This window comes from Rhinolophus sinicus, linkage group LG01 (genome assembly GCF_036562045.2).
Source record: "Rhinolophus sinicus isolate RSC01 linkage group LG01, ASM3656204v1, whole genome shotgun sequence".
Taxonomy (NCBI): Eukaryota; Metazoa; Chordata; class Mammalia; order Chiroptera; family Rhinolophidae; genus Rhinolophus; species Rhinolophus sinicus.
The window spans coordinates 58,752,995-58,769,310 of NC_133751.1; the positions used below are offsets into that span (position 1 = coordinate 58,752,995).

Consider the following 16,316-nt stretch of genomic DNA (forward strand, 5'->3'; position numbering starts at 1 on the left):
CTTGATAGCTCATCTTTTTAGCTCTGAATGATATTTCATTGTCTAGATGTACCAGTTTATTTACACACTGAAGGACGTCTTAGCTGCCTCTAATGTGTAGCAATTATGAATAAAGCTTTTATAAACATCCATGTACAGGTTTTTGTGTGAACATGTTTTTAGCTCATTTGAGTAAATACCAAGGAGCACAATTATTGGGTTATCATGGTAAGAGTATGTTTAGTTTTGTAAGAAACTGCTACACTGTCTCCCAAACTGGCTATGCCATTTTGTATCCCCACCAGCAATGAGTGAGAGTTCCTGTTGTTCCACATCCTTGGCAGCCTTTGGTGTTGTCTTGTGTTGCAGATTTGGGCCATTCTAATATATGTATAGTGCTGTCTCATATTAATTTGCATTTCCCTGATGACTAATGTGGAGCATCTTTTTATATACTTTTTTGTCATCTGTTAATCTTCTTTGGTGAGGTGTCTATTAAGGTTTTTCACCTTTTTTTATTTAAAGATTTTATTGGGGAAGGGGAACAGGACTTCATTGGGGAACAGTGTGTGCTTCCAGGACTTTTTTCCAAGTCAAGTTTTTGTCCTTTCAGTCATAGTTGTGGAGGGCGCAGCTCAGCTCCAGGTCCAGTTGCCGTTGCTAGTTGCAGGGAGCGCAGCCCACCATCCCTTGCGGGAGTCAAACCGGCAACCTTGTGGTTGAAAGGATGTGCTCCAACCAATTGAGCCATCCGGGAGCTCAGTGGCAGCTCAGTTCAAGGTGCCGTGTTCAATCTTAGTTGCAGGGGTCGCTACCCACCATCCCTTGCGGGACTGGGGGAATTGAACTGGCAACCTTGTGGTTGAGAGCTCACTGGCCCATGTGGGAATCGAACCGGCGGCCTTCGGAGTTAGGAGCATGGAGCTCTAACTGCCTGAGCCACTGGGCTGGCCCCTTTCACCATTTTTTAATTGGATTGTTCATTTTCTCATTGTTGAGTTTTAAGAGTTCTTTGTACATTTTGGGTAATAGTCCCTTATCAGAGGTATCTTTTGCAAATATTTTCACCCAGTCTGTGGCTTATCTTCTTCTCTTGATGTTATCTTTCACTGAACATTAAGTTTTTAATTTTAATAAAATCAAACTTATTAATGATTTCATTCATGGATCATGCCCTTTTTTAGTGCTATAAATACTAAAAAGTCATTGCTATATTCAAGGTCATCTAGGTTCTCTCCTATTGTATCTGTCAAGAGTTTTATAGTTTTGCATCTTACATTTAGGTCTATAATCTATTTTGAGTTAATTTTTTTGACGGATATTGGATCTGTGTCTAGATTAATTTCTTTCATGCAACTGTACAATTGTTTCAGCACTATTTACTGAAGAGTATCTGCTCCATTGTATTGCCTTGTTTCCTTTGTCAAAGAAAATACTATATTTATATGAATCTATTTCTGGGCTAACTATTCTGTTCCATTGTTCTATTTGTCTCTTCTTTTGCCAGCACCACCGTGTCTTGATTACTGTGCTTTATAGTAAATCTTGTAGTCAGGTAGTGTCAGTCCTCCAACTTGGTTCTTCTTCAGTATTGTGTTGGCCATTCTGGGTCTTTTGCCTCTCTACATAAATTTTAGAATCAGTTGGTATATATAATATAACTTGCTGGGATTTTGATTGGGATTACATTTAATCTATAGATCAAGAGAAACTGTTGGGAGAAACTAACATCTTGACAATATTTAGTCTTCTTATCCATGAACATGAACTATCTCTCCACTTATTAGTTCGTTTATTTTTTTCTGGGTATTACACTTGAAGTTTAGTTTATTACTTTAAAGTTAGGACCTCAATTGGCTAATCTGTACCATGCATATTTTTAAATTTCAAATCTATCCCTTTTTTTCAGGTCATAAATAAGGTCCATCTTAAGGCAAATCATGTTATAAAGAGAGATGTTGATGAACATTTAAGAATCAAGACTGTCTATGATAAAAGTATTGAAGAGTAAGTACCTCATTATTTTGTCATCTTCGTTATTAAGAATCAAACTATTAAAGATATTTTTATCTGTTACCTGAAGTTCCATAGATGGAAGTAGGTGCCAGTGCACCTTCAAAAGGATATTAAGCTAAATATGCTTCTTTTAGTATGGAAAGATCATGGCCATGGGATATAATTAAAATCTATACATCATGAATAATTTGAACAAAACGCATGTGGATCTACTTGGATGTGATCAATAACAGACCTGGAAGACACCTGGTCAATAAGTATTTGGAAGAAAAATAAGAGGAAGTGCTAATATATACAATAATAAGAACATTTACAAAATTATTAACCAGAGAGATGATATGGTCTAATTTTTTATTAAGTATAAGAGGGGTTCAAAAATCAGATAAATTATGAATCTATAGTATTTTATGAAAAGCTATTGAGGGTACTTGATGTCTTTTCTTAACCTTAACTTCCCAAATGAATGAGATAACATGACCATGTCTAGTGTTGTACTTTGATACAGAGTAAACTCTCAAATGCTCATTGAGGTAAATTGAGATTTTAGGGGATTGATATTATATGTTTCCACAAAGCATTCCTTGGGGCTCCTGCCAGCTATATTCTGAACAAATGAGACAGTGCTCTGCCCCAGCACAGCAATTCTCATGTTTATGTCATCATTTTCAGGTTGCTCCCTGAGAAAAGATACCTTGTAAAGGTATGTAATAAATATTCATGGCTTGAATTGGATACTTAAATGGGTGCATTTTATTGTATGTACATTCTACTTCAGTAAAGAAAAATATGTACGTGACTGGTTTGTGAATTACTGAATAAAAAGTGTTGGTAGGTAGTGAATTGACAAATGTATTTATCATTTTTACCAAAGGTGTCTTTGTGATGCACTCACCAAAACTTTGTCCATATTTGATATTGAATTAATCTTCTCATTTTCTTGTTCTCTTAAGTTTTGGGAGAGCAGAGCATGCTGAGGACAGGGTAAAAAAGATGATTTTTTAAATACTTTGAGAACACCATTCTCTTGGTGGAAATGCTTATTGTCCTGAAGACTAATTGGCCTGATAGTATGACATGCCAAAGTTGTATATAGAAGTGCTAACCTCATCAGTTTTTTTAAACTATTACTGAGTCACACGTGCGTTAAGCCAATTTGTCATGGTCCACAGAAATAAGGGAGGTTAAAGTAAATCTTCTAAACATAAGTTTTCTTAACGTAAACTACCTTAAAGTTGGAATCAATGAAATCAGTCTCAAATTTGAAGTAATTTAGATTAATAGTTGAGATTTATGTTTTCTAACATTCTATTTAAATAGAGGTAGGAAAAGAAGTTTCCCTCTATAGTGTTCTTTCCTTAAACTCAACAAGAAAATGAGGAAATTCCTTTGCTCCTAGACTTATTCTCTCCCCTCCTCCTTGCCACACAACGTTTGACTAACTAGTATCAGTATTGCCAAATTATAAGGCTTTTCCCTTTTTCCCCCCTCAAGTCATTAATCGCCTGTGCTTACTTGTTTTAAGTATAATTTATACTTTGACTGTAATTTTGACTGGTTTTCTTTTTCACCTTTTGTTTAGAACAAACTTTTTCCACAAGCTATTTCATATTTAGAGAAGACTTTTCAGGTCCGTAGACCTGCGGGCACTATCTTACTTAGCAGGTATGTCACATTAAACACAGACATGTTCTTCAGTCACTTAGTACTCTGCCCTCTCCATTCTGCTACCAGTATGGCAAGTTAGGAAATTTCTACTAGAATATTTTATTATGCTTTTCTTAGAGACCAAAGTGCAAGTTATTTTAAAAGAATATAAAAGCGCCTGCTGGGTAATCCCTCTTTCCCTGATTTTCTATTACGAGGTGACCTACCGGATCTTTGCCTAGGGTGTAGTTGTCCCCTGTTTCCCACCTCCCCCTTCTCCCTCGTTTATTTGTCTACAGTACTGGCTTTATGAAATATTTGGGGGTTTGAAAACCCAGATCAGAGGATTTCTCATGGAACCAAAATTCTTTCTTAGTCCACTTTTCTAACTAAAATAGTAATTATTAATGAACTAATATAGCAGCTACTAGTTTCTTACAATGTCTTTGACTGCTGTGAACTAGTCTTTCGTTCTTTTTTTTTTTTTGTAATTAAACTTTGATGTGCAAATTAACTGAAGACAATGTGCAACAAACCAATACCTACGGAAGGAAAATGATCCCCATAGATACTGTACTGGGGAATGTGCCAAGCATACAAAATGCGGCCCAATTATAGTGCCTGAAGAACACCTCCAGGTAATTCAGCCTGCTCTTAGCAATGTTTTTATTCTTTAGGACAAACGGGGGAGGTTTTGAAACTGTGTCACCAAAAAGTATTTATAGACTAACATTCAAAAGCTCCATTATCCTACCAAAAGTAATCACAGTATGCTGATTTTATTCTTTCATTAATTTTTAAATGAATTTAATGATATTTTCTTTACTTTTTAATTTCTTTTTTCAATTTGTCTCTGGGGCTGCTGAATCATTTCAGCTTAGAACTTTATCCTCCAGAACATCTTTTAGTAGGTATTTACCTCAGTATTTTTGAAGGACAATTTGATATTATCTCTTAAAATATAAAAGTCTAGGCTTCGACCCAACCTAGAAATGTATTCCATAAAAATACTTATAACTCTGTGTAATATATGTTCAAGGATACTCTTTGCAAAACTATACGTATGCCTATATTAGTTAAATTATGGTATAAGCATGTAATAGAATACTATGCAGCTGTTGAAGAATGAGTAGATCTCTATATATTGACCTGGAAAGATATTTCAGGTCTTAAATGAAAAAGCAATTGTCAATCAGTGTGTGTAGTTAGCCTATTTTATTTAAAAATTATAGTCAAAATTATTCAGTTTTCAATAAAGCTGAAATAAAAATAACAATTATTGTTAAAAAGTATATACACACATATAATAAAAATCTATGAAACATTCTGAGGTATACACACATTAAAAAATCTGGACACATACCAAAATGTTAATGGTTTCTTTAAGAGTTGGATTGTGGGGGGCTTTTCTGTGGTAAATTATGCACCGATACGAGTATTTTTATAATGTTCTGATATTTCATAGTAAGCATATATTATATCAGAAAAAAGATAAAAATTTTAAATGTATCTACTAGAAAACCAATTTATTATACATATACCTTTGAAAATATGATTATTGCTATAGTTATTTTTCTATATTGAACTGTGTTCTCTCATTATGGATAGAAAATGAGTTCATTACTGAACACTGACTTTGTAACCAAAAGTAAGCATATGTTTAGATGAAATTTACTTTGTGATTTTTCTTTTAAGGTATTTGAAGTTTAGTAAAGGCTTTTGGTGCCTATGTATTGGCATTAATACAACTAACTTACTCAGCTTTCATTTTTTTTCTCAAATTTCTTAAGCGTATAAAGGGTTATAGGGACACATTTAAAAATTAAAACAACTTGTTAATTACATATTCATCTCTTTTCCTAAGACATTAGAAATATTTCCTAGACATTTAGAAATACACTTCTTTGCTTTTTTCCTAAGATATTTTTGTTTGTGTTTAATTCTCTTGGATTTTCCAAATTCTGCTTCCTACTTCTTGGGAATCCTGATTTTAAAAAATAAATGAATGATCTATCATGGGAAAGAATACTTAAAAATCACAACTTTGAGTAATACCAACTATTGATAGGTTAAAGTAATTGAATTTAAAAATTATAAATACATGTGTTAGAGGAGCAAGAGAAAATGAAATGGGGATTTCTAATTTTCCTTTGTGTAAGTATTACTTATGCTTTAAAAAAATCACAATTTACTGATTTGTTAAATTTATAATTTGGAGATTACTGTTATTTAGGAAATTTTTGATAGAAGTTCTCTAAAAAACAGGCATTAGAGAGGCTAAATAAGATTTGCTTAGAAAACTAGAAACAAGGGTAATATTATAAGATGACTTTAACTTTTTACCTTATATCCTTTTGTACTACCGTGATTCCCCAAAAATAAGACCTAGCCATACCATCGGCTCTAATGCGTCTTTTGAAGCAAAAATTAATATAAAAACCTATATTATATTATATTATATTATATTATATTATATTATATTATATTATATTATACCTGGTGTTATATTAAAATAAGATGGAGTATTATGTTATGTTATATTATATTTATTATATTATATTATACCTGGTCTTATATTAAAATAAGACCCGGTATTATATTATATTATGTTATATTATATTATATTGTATTATTATTTTATATTATATTACCCGGTCTTATGTTATATTAAAATAAGACCGGGTCTTATGTTAATTTTTGCTCCAAAAAGCACATTAGAGCTGATGGTCCGGCTAGGTCTTATTTTTGGGGAAACACAGTATTTGAATTTTTAACAAGATACATGAATAAATTTATAATAGGAAATATGTTTATATTAAATAAAAAGGTTTATCTTTTTAATTAACTGCAGATTCATAGGAAGTTGCAAAAAAATGTATAAAGAAGTCCCTTCCTTATAACTTTCACCTAGTTTTGAGGTTTAAAACCTTTTGTATTTCTTTTTTGCATACTGGTTGGCTGCCCTTTATAAATAGTAATTGTTTTAAGTACCACTATAGATTTATGATCATTTTACATAAAGTAGAAATTTTAGTAAAATTAATTTAAAATTAGAGACAGGATGTGAGTAGCAGAAGGTATGGATTTTGATAAAAGTTGAGAGATAATAAATAAAAATTAAATTGTATGTATTTAGAGTGTGGATTCACTATAAATTAAAAGTTCCCACAGCTAACCTTGTCTCTGGTCTGATTTTCTGTTGCCCTCCGTGGGTACAGCAATGCAGGGTCTGCCGTGGGGGTAAGTGGTTCTGTGGAGCAGTGGGTGTGCCAGATCAAGAGGGCGTCCGGGATGCTGACTTCGTTCTTTATGTTGGTGGTCTGGCCACTGAGAGGTGCAGCCATGAGAACATAATCTCTTATGCAGCCTATTGTCAGCAGGAAGCAAAAATGGACAGGTAAACTTTCCCCTGAGACTTCTCAAAGCAAAAATGGACAGGTAAACTTTCCCCTGAGACTTACTTCCCAAGACCTAATGTGGGAACTCTTAAAACAAAGTATATTATAAGTGTTTAGAGTACAAGAAGTTTGCGTTTGCCAGATTGCCTCCTGTAGTAAGAAACGGCACACTGATTGGAGGGGGTAGGGCAGGGAGTGGGGGAAGTCAGGTTATGTATTGTTACGTATATGGAATGCCAGTACCAACTCCAAAGAAAAGGTGTAGTGTCAAGAGAATTTTCTTTGGAAGTGAATACCTCTGAGGAAACAATTTGAACTTTAATTTTAGCATGTCTGTGCTAAACTGTAAGATGTTAAAAATAACTATTCATCTAATTGTCATATCATTTGACAGGTCCTTCACTTAGCTAAATTATCACTTAAAAATTTAGAGTCCTCTTTTTTACTTACAAAAGATTTTTCTGGTGGTGAAGCAAACGTGAAGTGAAAAGTTATTAAATATGCAGAAGATTGCCTGCCATACTCCAGACATACCAATTAAAGGCAGTAGAAATGCTGCATCTCAATAGATTGTATGTAACATTCTTAAATCTGGGAGAGTTAATATGACCAATTCATGTATATGTAAGGACCATTGCTGAGATCCTGAACATTCATTTATCTTTCAAAAGACTTGCTGACTTTAAAGAGCTGTTTCACATCTATTGATATGTAATTCATTTAAGGAAAATAATGAAATTATTTGTTGAACCAAGTAGTCATACAAAGGAAACACTGGTGTGTGCTTCAGAATTATGCTATCAGTACTGAAGATGGTGAGGTCAAAATCAGCATCATGAATTACGAAAAACAGTGTTACCATGATACTATGTAATTGCTGACCCATGAAATTGACTCAAAAATCTTTAGCTTCTGAATGTTGAAAAAGCTTAGAGTCAAATATTGAGTGTATTACTGAAGAAGAAAGTGCTATATGTTTTGCAGATATGTATATAATATTGTTTAATAAAAAGGATATATATATATGTAATAGGGTATTCCCTTCTTCCTAGGAATACCCTATTACATATATATATTCTTTTTATATATAATGGTGTCTTGATATCAAGACACCACTGACTATAAACTGTCATTAAATTTGTGATAGTTTATAGTTAATGGTGTCTTGGTATCAAGAAAATGTGGTATTTGAAGTGGTAAATGCATAAGTTACTTGATAAAATGAGATACTTTCTTAAAGTAGATGACTTCGAAAATATACCTTCGTAACAGTAGTGCTGCAAAATCATAAAATCATAGTTCTTTATCTTAACTTAAACTATATGGATTGCACGCATGCACACATAATCTCATTTTGAATATACTGTCGAGTGTAAAAAGAACATTGTAAAACAGTGTACATTATATGAATCCATATTTATTTTAAAAATCTATGTATGTACTTGAATATGCTAAGGAAAAAGTCAGAAATAACTAGTATTACCAGTTATCCCAAATTGCCCAGGACTACCCTTGTTTTAGCATTGAAAGTCTCATATCCTGGGAAACCCCTCAGTCCTGGGCAAACCAGGATGACAGGCCACCCTAAAAATAAAGCAACCCAAATGGTGATAGCAGTTACCTCTAATAGTGGAATTTAGTGGGGGTAGATTGTAAAACAAGAAATCTTCATTTTTTTCTTTATATATTTCTATATTGTTTGGATGGAGATCTATCTATCTATCTAGATAGATAGATAGATAGATAGATAGATAGATAGATAGATAATGTGTGTGTGTGTGTGTATATATATATATATATATATATATAACTTTTATTGCATTTTTATAGAAAGACATGTTAAGGTGAACATCTTATTAGGAACAGAATAACTTCCCTGGGGACGTGGAGAGAAGGATATAAAGTCCCATGTTGAGATGGGTCTAGATTAGTCCATCTCTTTTCAGCATCTGATAATGAAAGTGAAAGTGAAAGTTCCTAAAGTATCTAATTGCCTTTTGGTGAGCGAATGTAGCGGTGTATGAGTCGTCACACAAATGAGAACCCCATAGCCCAGAGGTACATTTCAGTTTCCTGTACTGTTATTTTGTTTGTTTAAAGCTCTTTTAACATTTGGTTCACATTTGATATCACTGAGGAACTAAAAGAATAAATGTTCTTTATATCAGTGAATATGAAGCTACTCATATATGTCTTCCCATTTCTGGGAAAAGATTTTGGTTTCTTCTGAGGAGAATGTTGATGTCTTCGGTTCTAAGTGTTTTTGTTTTTGTTTTTTTAAAGATTTTTTTTTTTTTTTAATTGGGGAAGGGGAACAGGACTTTATTGGGGAACACTGTGTACTTCAAGGCCTTTTTTTTCCAAGTCGTTGTCCTTTCAATCTCAGTTGTGGAGGGTACTGTTAAGCTTCAAGTTGTTGTCCTTTCAGTCTTAGTTGTGGAGGGCGCAGCTCAGCTCCAGGTCCAGTTGCTGTTGCTAGTTGCAGGGGGCACAGCCCACCATCCCTTGCGGGAGTCGAGGAACTAAACTGGCAACCTTGTGGTTGAGAGGACGCGCTTCAACCAACTGAGCCATCTGGGAGCTCAGCGGCAGCTCAGCTCAAGGTGCCGTGTTCAATTTTAGTTGCAGGGGGCGCTGCCCACCATCCCTTGCGGGAGTCGAGGAACTGAACTGGCAACCTTGTGGTTGAGAGCCCGCGCTCCAACCAACTGAGCCATCCGGGAGGCAGCTCAGCTCAAGGTGCTGTGTTCAACCTTAGTTGCAGGAGGCAGAGCCCACCATCCCTTGCAGGACTCGAGGAGTTGAACTGGCAACCTTGTGGTTGAGAGCCCACTGGCCCATGTGGGAATTGAACCAGCAGCCTTTGGAGTTAGGAGCACGGAGCTCTAACCGCCTGAGCCACCGGGCCGGCCCTCTAAGTGTTTTTTTGAAGGAAGCGAAACTTTCCTACAAAACTGGTTATTCCATGAATATTTGAGTGCCTAATGTTGCTGGCTGATGAGGTGAACAAAATAGATACGTGTACCTGCCTCATGGAACTTAAAACTACAGAGGGAGAGAGATATTAGTTAAATATACTTACAAATGAATAGGTGGTTTCAAAATGTGACAAATACTTTGTAGAAAAAAAACAAGGTGCTGTACCATAAAAGAACAAAAGGGGGAAACATAACATAGATCAACTGGGCAAACAAGTCCTCTTTAAAAAAGTGAAATTTTATCTGTAACCTGAGTATTGATAGGCTTCAGCCAAATAAAGAGGTAGAAAAAGAGCTTACGTTAAGAAGCCATGCGTACCTGTTGCTTTAGAAGCCACTTGAGTGGATACCGACAGCTTCAGGAAATGCATTGGAGAGGCAAACAGAGCTGTTTTAATATAAATGCTGTAGGAAGTCCATGATCAATTTTAAGCCTGACAGTGACATCCGTTTTATATATTAGAGGTCACTGGCAATGTTTTCGTAAGTGAATTGTATTCATACTTTTTCTAAGTGTAAATCTGTTGTTTTCAAGTGTGAAGAAAGTATAAGCTTTTTATTTAAATAAGGCAAATGTTACTGTGTAAATAGGTGATTATAATTTAGTGAGATCTGTGGTATTGCTGTGGTAAAATGTTCAGGTCGGGGTGGGAGAAAGGACCTCGGGGTTTCCTACCGTCGTCGGTTTGCCATAGCTTTTGAAAGACAGATTAGGTGCAGGGTGGAACTGACTGAATTACTCTGGGTCCCAGTCAGCTCTTGGACTCTCAGATTCTGGGTGCAGAAGAAGATATAGAATTCTGTAGATTCTAGAACATAACAGAATATAAAAGAAGGTAATGGGAAAATGAAGACCTTTATGTGAATGAATGAAAGCAGTGTTGGGGCAGGAGAAAAGGCACAGCAAGATGGAGATAAGAAGGTTCAGCAACTTCAGCAACCTGAATGATTTGCTTATCGTCCTATTATATATCTGGTTTTCCTCTCTACTTACTTGTCTGTCTCTGTGCTTGTAAATATGGTGAAATGCTGACACCAAATACGGATTTCTCAGGTAAAAGTGCTAGAATTAGAGTTTTTCAGTTAATCCCTTTTTTGGATATATATTGACATATTTTAAAAATTCACACTATAGTATAATTAACTGACTATATTCTTTTGTTGGAACAGGGGTTGATTACCCATGCCATAGGAACACAGAGGTATATATACGTCTTCAAGTGAAAGATTGTGAAAGTTAGATGTTGTAGTACAAAATGACATTTAATAAGTAGCAAAGATTTTTTTGAACTTGGGCAGTCTTTGATAGAAAAGTATAGGTTAGTAAATATCATAATACATGTTGTTCTGGAATATAATAAAAAATTCAATGTCTATTTTAACAGGCCAATAGCAGGATATGCTAACCTGTGTCCAAATATGATCTCTACCCAGCCTCAGGAGTTTATTGGGATGCTCTCCACAGTGAAACATGAGATTATTCATGCCCTGGTAAATTTTGCTGTTAACTCTTCTTCGTGCCTTGATTTTCTGTTTATTGTGCTCTCATTTTAATGTATATATTTAATTTTAAGATTATCTAGATTCTTAGATTCATGTTCTATAAAACCTAGTTGATTAGGCCTCTGCCAATAGAAAATTTGTAATGATTAGCATAGGAGCTAAGTTGAATTATACTACCTAAAATAATTAAGCAAGTAAATCCATTAGGCAAATAGAAGTTTTGAGAAAATGATTATGTTTCTTCAGGAAAAAAACTTAGCAGTTTGAAAAAATTCACTTTCCTCCAAAATGACAATTGATATACTAATTATAGATCTTTTCTCCACAGAGATCTCATTTCTAAAAGTCTTCTTGGTCTGTTTAGGCTTTCTGAATTTACATATGCTGATTCAGAACTTCTTCCATTTCCATAATTTATCTAAAATACTAAACTTTTACTATATGCCTAGAGAATTAAACAAAGTTGCCCAAGACCCTAGGAAATGTTCTCCTGATGCTATTCGTGTATTAGAAAGTAGATGGCAGTAAAATTAAGAGAGAGAATAGATCACACATATCTAGATGTGATTCTTCTTAACTCTACCACTAGAAATCTGTGGGATCTTGTGTACATTACTTAGCCTTTATAAACCTGTTTCATCTGTAAAATGAAGATCATAGTGCATACTACAGTGGATATTTTTTTCTTGAAGATTAAATAAGACAAAACATATAAATGGCTTAGCACCATGCAGTACATATTAAGGTGTAATGAAATTAATGGCTGTTATTTATTAGTTTTATTCAGTGAGCTACCCTGTATGACCTTGAAATGCACGCTTCCTCCGTCTTTAAATCAGTGAATACATTAAATAACTCAGTGAAACTAAGGTGTGACCAGACAACACATATCTTTCACATAAGGAGATTCTAAAATGAATCATCTATTTTCCTTTTATTAAAAAAAAATAAGGTGAACATGCTAAATTTGGTGAAAGACAAGCATCATTCTAAGTAATATTTTAAGCTTTAAGCTTTAAAATCTATAGATACTTGATGAGAGAACCATAGAAAAACAACAGATTTAAAGACTAGTTCATAAGTGAACATGAATGCAGAGGTCCCAAACATGAGATAAACTGAGGTTGTGAAGAGACAATTCGAAAAGAAAAATTCCAATTGGCCAAGAAATGTATGAGACTGTATTCACACTTTAGCAGTCAGGTAATCTCAAATTAAAGTGAGACATCATTGAATATAAAAACATGTATCAGAGTTACACACATTGACTTCAAGGTCGTGGTTATCTCTGGGAAGAGAGGGAGCAGAAAGGGTTTAAGTAATGAGGCTTCAGCAGTATTTACTCTGTAATGCTTTATTTCTTTAAACAAATCTGAAGAAAATATGGGAAAACTCACACCTTAAATCCTCTTAAAGAGGATACATTTAAATTTTATTTTGTATATTTGAATTAGTCTAAAAATTGTAAAAACCTAAGAAATTTTAAGGATTAGTTTAAATCTCAAAAACCATCTTGGAGGATGGTAAGAATTAAATGTTTAACAACTACAGGTACTCCTTGTAAAGTTAAATATGTTCATAACTATCAATTACAGTCATCCATGGACTTTGAATACTATTAATAGATAATGCTTCTGAGATATGAGTGCTTAGAAAAATTTTCTGGTTGATAGGGTGGGAAAAAGGTGCATTTAAAATATAGAGAATGAGGCAAATCATACTATTTTAAGCTTTATATAACTTCAGTGAATTGTATATTAAAGCCTTTAGATTTTGTTAGTTGACGCCATTAAGTGTCCTTTGTATCTTCAGATTAAAAACGAAGAAGAAATATAGGAATAAAAGACTAATCTGAATTTTAATCATTTTGTCAAGCCTTGAATGACAGAGGCCACAGTTATGTAAGCAAAGAAATTTGCCAATAAAATTAAGTGATCATTTATGATTGTTAGTTATTTGAATGTAAGCTATAACATATTCTCAGTGTATAAAACATACATAAAGAAGTAGTTACAAAAGTGCTTTGTTTTAGTTATTAGATTAGGAAAGAAAGCAAGAAAAGAAATGTTGGGGGGGAAGTAGGAGATATCAAATGTCAACTTTTTTTTGCCTATTTTCTCATCTTATTTTGGAGGGGAGGAATATAACAATTTATGTGACATAAACATTATCATTAAAATTGAAGACTTCTTAAAATACTATTTAAAATGTGATTATAAACATACAAATTCACATTATAAAAGTATTTTGGGAATATGAGTGATTTTATATATTACCCTTCTAGCAAAAGAACCATAACTAACATTTTGCTATATATGTTTCTAGTCTTTTTTCTTCAGTGTACACACACACACACATGCACATTTCTACTCTTTTTTGTAGTGTTGATATGTATTAAATGTGGACTTTGGGATCAAAGACTTTGAATTTTTATCAGTGCTCTTAGAATTACACTTCATCGCTCACCCCCCTACTCTAAACTATATTGTTCTGGATAGTAGCATTCCCTGGGTGCAATTATAGAGTTTAGTAAGTTCATGTGAAGATCAATTGTGATAAACGCATTCTTTTTTTTTTTTTTTTTTTTTTTTTTTAATTAATTAGTTTCAGGTGCACAAGACAAAGCAAAACTTAGACGTTTATCATTTATATCCCTCACACTGTGTGAACCCCCCTCCCCCCATCCACTATCCCTCTGTACGTTCCCAAAACCTCTCACCTTCCCCTTATCCCCACCCCCCCGCCCCTCTAGCAACCCTCTGTTTTTCTTCCATGTTTCCAAAACTGTTGATAAACGCATTCTTAAACAAATAAATACATTGTTTATACCATTACTACAGAATATCTTTGTTACCTTTACTTTTGGTTTCCTCACAATAACCTCAAGTAGTTGGAAATTTAAAATTCATAAATATGGAACACTTCATGCTGTCCAGTTCCAATATGAGAAGTTCCCGTAGAAGTACTGATGTGGTGCTTTTATGTGGTTCCATCAGTGTTCTCTTGATAGCAGCATGTTACGTCTATAATCAGAATCGATAGTTTTCACTTTAAGACATTTTGAACTTTTTCTTATAGGGTTTCTCTGCTGGGCTATTTGCATTCTACCATGATAAAGATGGAAATCCTCTAACTTCAAGATCTGAAGATGGTCTCCCACCTTTTAATTATAGGTATTTGTTATTTTTGTTCTTGTTCTCTTTCAGGAGGGTACTAAGACTGGAATCTGAGAATCATGGCATGTTAGGTGCCATAAATAATAATGGCTTTATGGCTAGTCTGAGAAAATTATAGCTATGAAAACAAGATATGGTATTATGATCTCACTTATATGTGATCTAAAGAACAGAGTAAATGAACAGGATAATCAGAAACGGTCTCAGAGATATAGAGAAAAAAACTATGGGTTGCTAGATGGAAGGGGGTGGGCACGGGGGAGAGGGTGAGGGGATTAGAAGGCACAATCGGTAACCATAACCACGAAATTGCCACGGGGATACGAAGGACAGTTTGGGGAGTATAATCAGTAATGTTGTAAAGATTTTGTAGGGTATCTGATGGACACTTGTCTTATTGAGGAGACCACTTCATGGATGGTGTAGGTGCCTGACCACTGCGGTGTACACCTGAAGCTGAAGCTGAATAGTGATGGGTGTTGACTGTGGTTTAATATATATATATATATATATATATATAGTCACAGGATGTGGAGTGCAGCACAGGGAGTGGAGTCAGTGGAACTGGGGCAGCTATGTGTGATGTTGGGGGGGTTGTAGTTTGGGGGAGCAGGGCTGTCACTTTGTGAAGGGTGTAAATAATTATTACATTGTTTTGTACACCTGAAACTAATAATAATAAAAAACATAAACAAAAACAAGATATGGTATAAAAGGTCATTTAGCTTCACCTTTCATTTTCCAGATGAAGCAGTTGAGTTGCAGAAAGCTTAAGTGACTTGTCCAAAGAGACAGAACTCTTCTTGCCAGGCAGGGCTCTTTTCCACCATATTGTAACCTGTATTACTTTACAGTAGAGTCAGGCCATGGGAAAATGAGGGTTGGTTATATTTTGGTTTATTAATAGTTATTGCCTATACATGGAAATATTTACATGTAAACTGATGTTTTATATAGCATATCATATTAGCTGTGATCTAGAAGTTCAGGGCCTAAAATAAATAAGAAACACTAAAAAATTATCAAGAATTTTGTGGAGGATATCAGTCACAGAACTATAACCATTTGCATGTATTCATATAAAAATCTCTAAATTAAGAGCACATGTCCACAAAAAGACGTGCATAAGAATGTTCATGGCAGTTTTGATGTTAATATTCCCCAAACAGAAACTACCCAAAGGTCCATCAATAGTAGAATGGATAAATAAATTGTTATATTCCTATAATTGAAAACTGGAAAGCACTAGAAAAATATATACTGTTGCTGCCTGTAATAACGTGTATAAATATCACAGATATAATATTGAACAAAAGAAGTCAAATAGTCCATTTGTATGGAATTTAAAAGCAGGCAACAATTAAAGACAGCTTAGTGGTTTTATTTGAAGGGCAGGCTGTTAAATGCCGTAAATGTGAGCGTCCTTTCCAAAGGTGCTGACACTTTCATATCTTTATCAGAGTAGTGGTATATGGGTATAGAATAAAAAATTAATACTTGATGTATATTTTACTTGAATTACAAAGATGTCTATTAAAATGGCTAGAATTAAATATTGAAGCAGGTAACACTTTATTCATCATAAAATTTTTTTGTTTAAGATTTTATTGGGGAAAGGGGAC

General features: G+C 34.2%; 1 protein-coding gene across 3 annotated transcripts in view; it reads left to right on the forward strand.

Annotated features, from left to right (window-relative positions):
• The window catches only part of LMLN (leishmanolysin like peptidase), a 71,665-nt gene that overhangs the window by 13,887 nt on the left and 41,462 nt on the right, over window positions 1-16,316 (forward strand). For all 3 annotated transcript variants that reach the window (XM_074330513.1, XM_019723665.2, XM_074330516.1), the window contains exons 2-8: window positions 1,889-1,986; window positions 2,665-2,695; window positions 3,575-3,657; window positions 4,160-4,277; window positions 6,858-7,036; window positions 11,401-11,506; window positions 14,597-14,691. In XM_074330513.1, coding sequence (XP_074186614.1) covers window positions 1,889-1,986; window positions 2,665-2,695; window positions 3,575-3,657; window positions 4,160-4,277; window positions 6,858-7,036; window positions 11,401-11,506; window positions 14,597-14,691 — 710 coding nt within the window. The remainder of the gene's footprint in view (window positions 1-1,888; window positions 1,987-2,664; window positions 2,696-3,574; window positions 3,658-4,159; window positions 4,278-6,857; window positions 7,037-11,400; window positions 11,507-14,596; window positions 14,692-16,316) is intronic.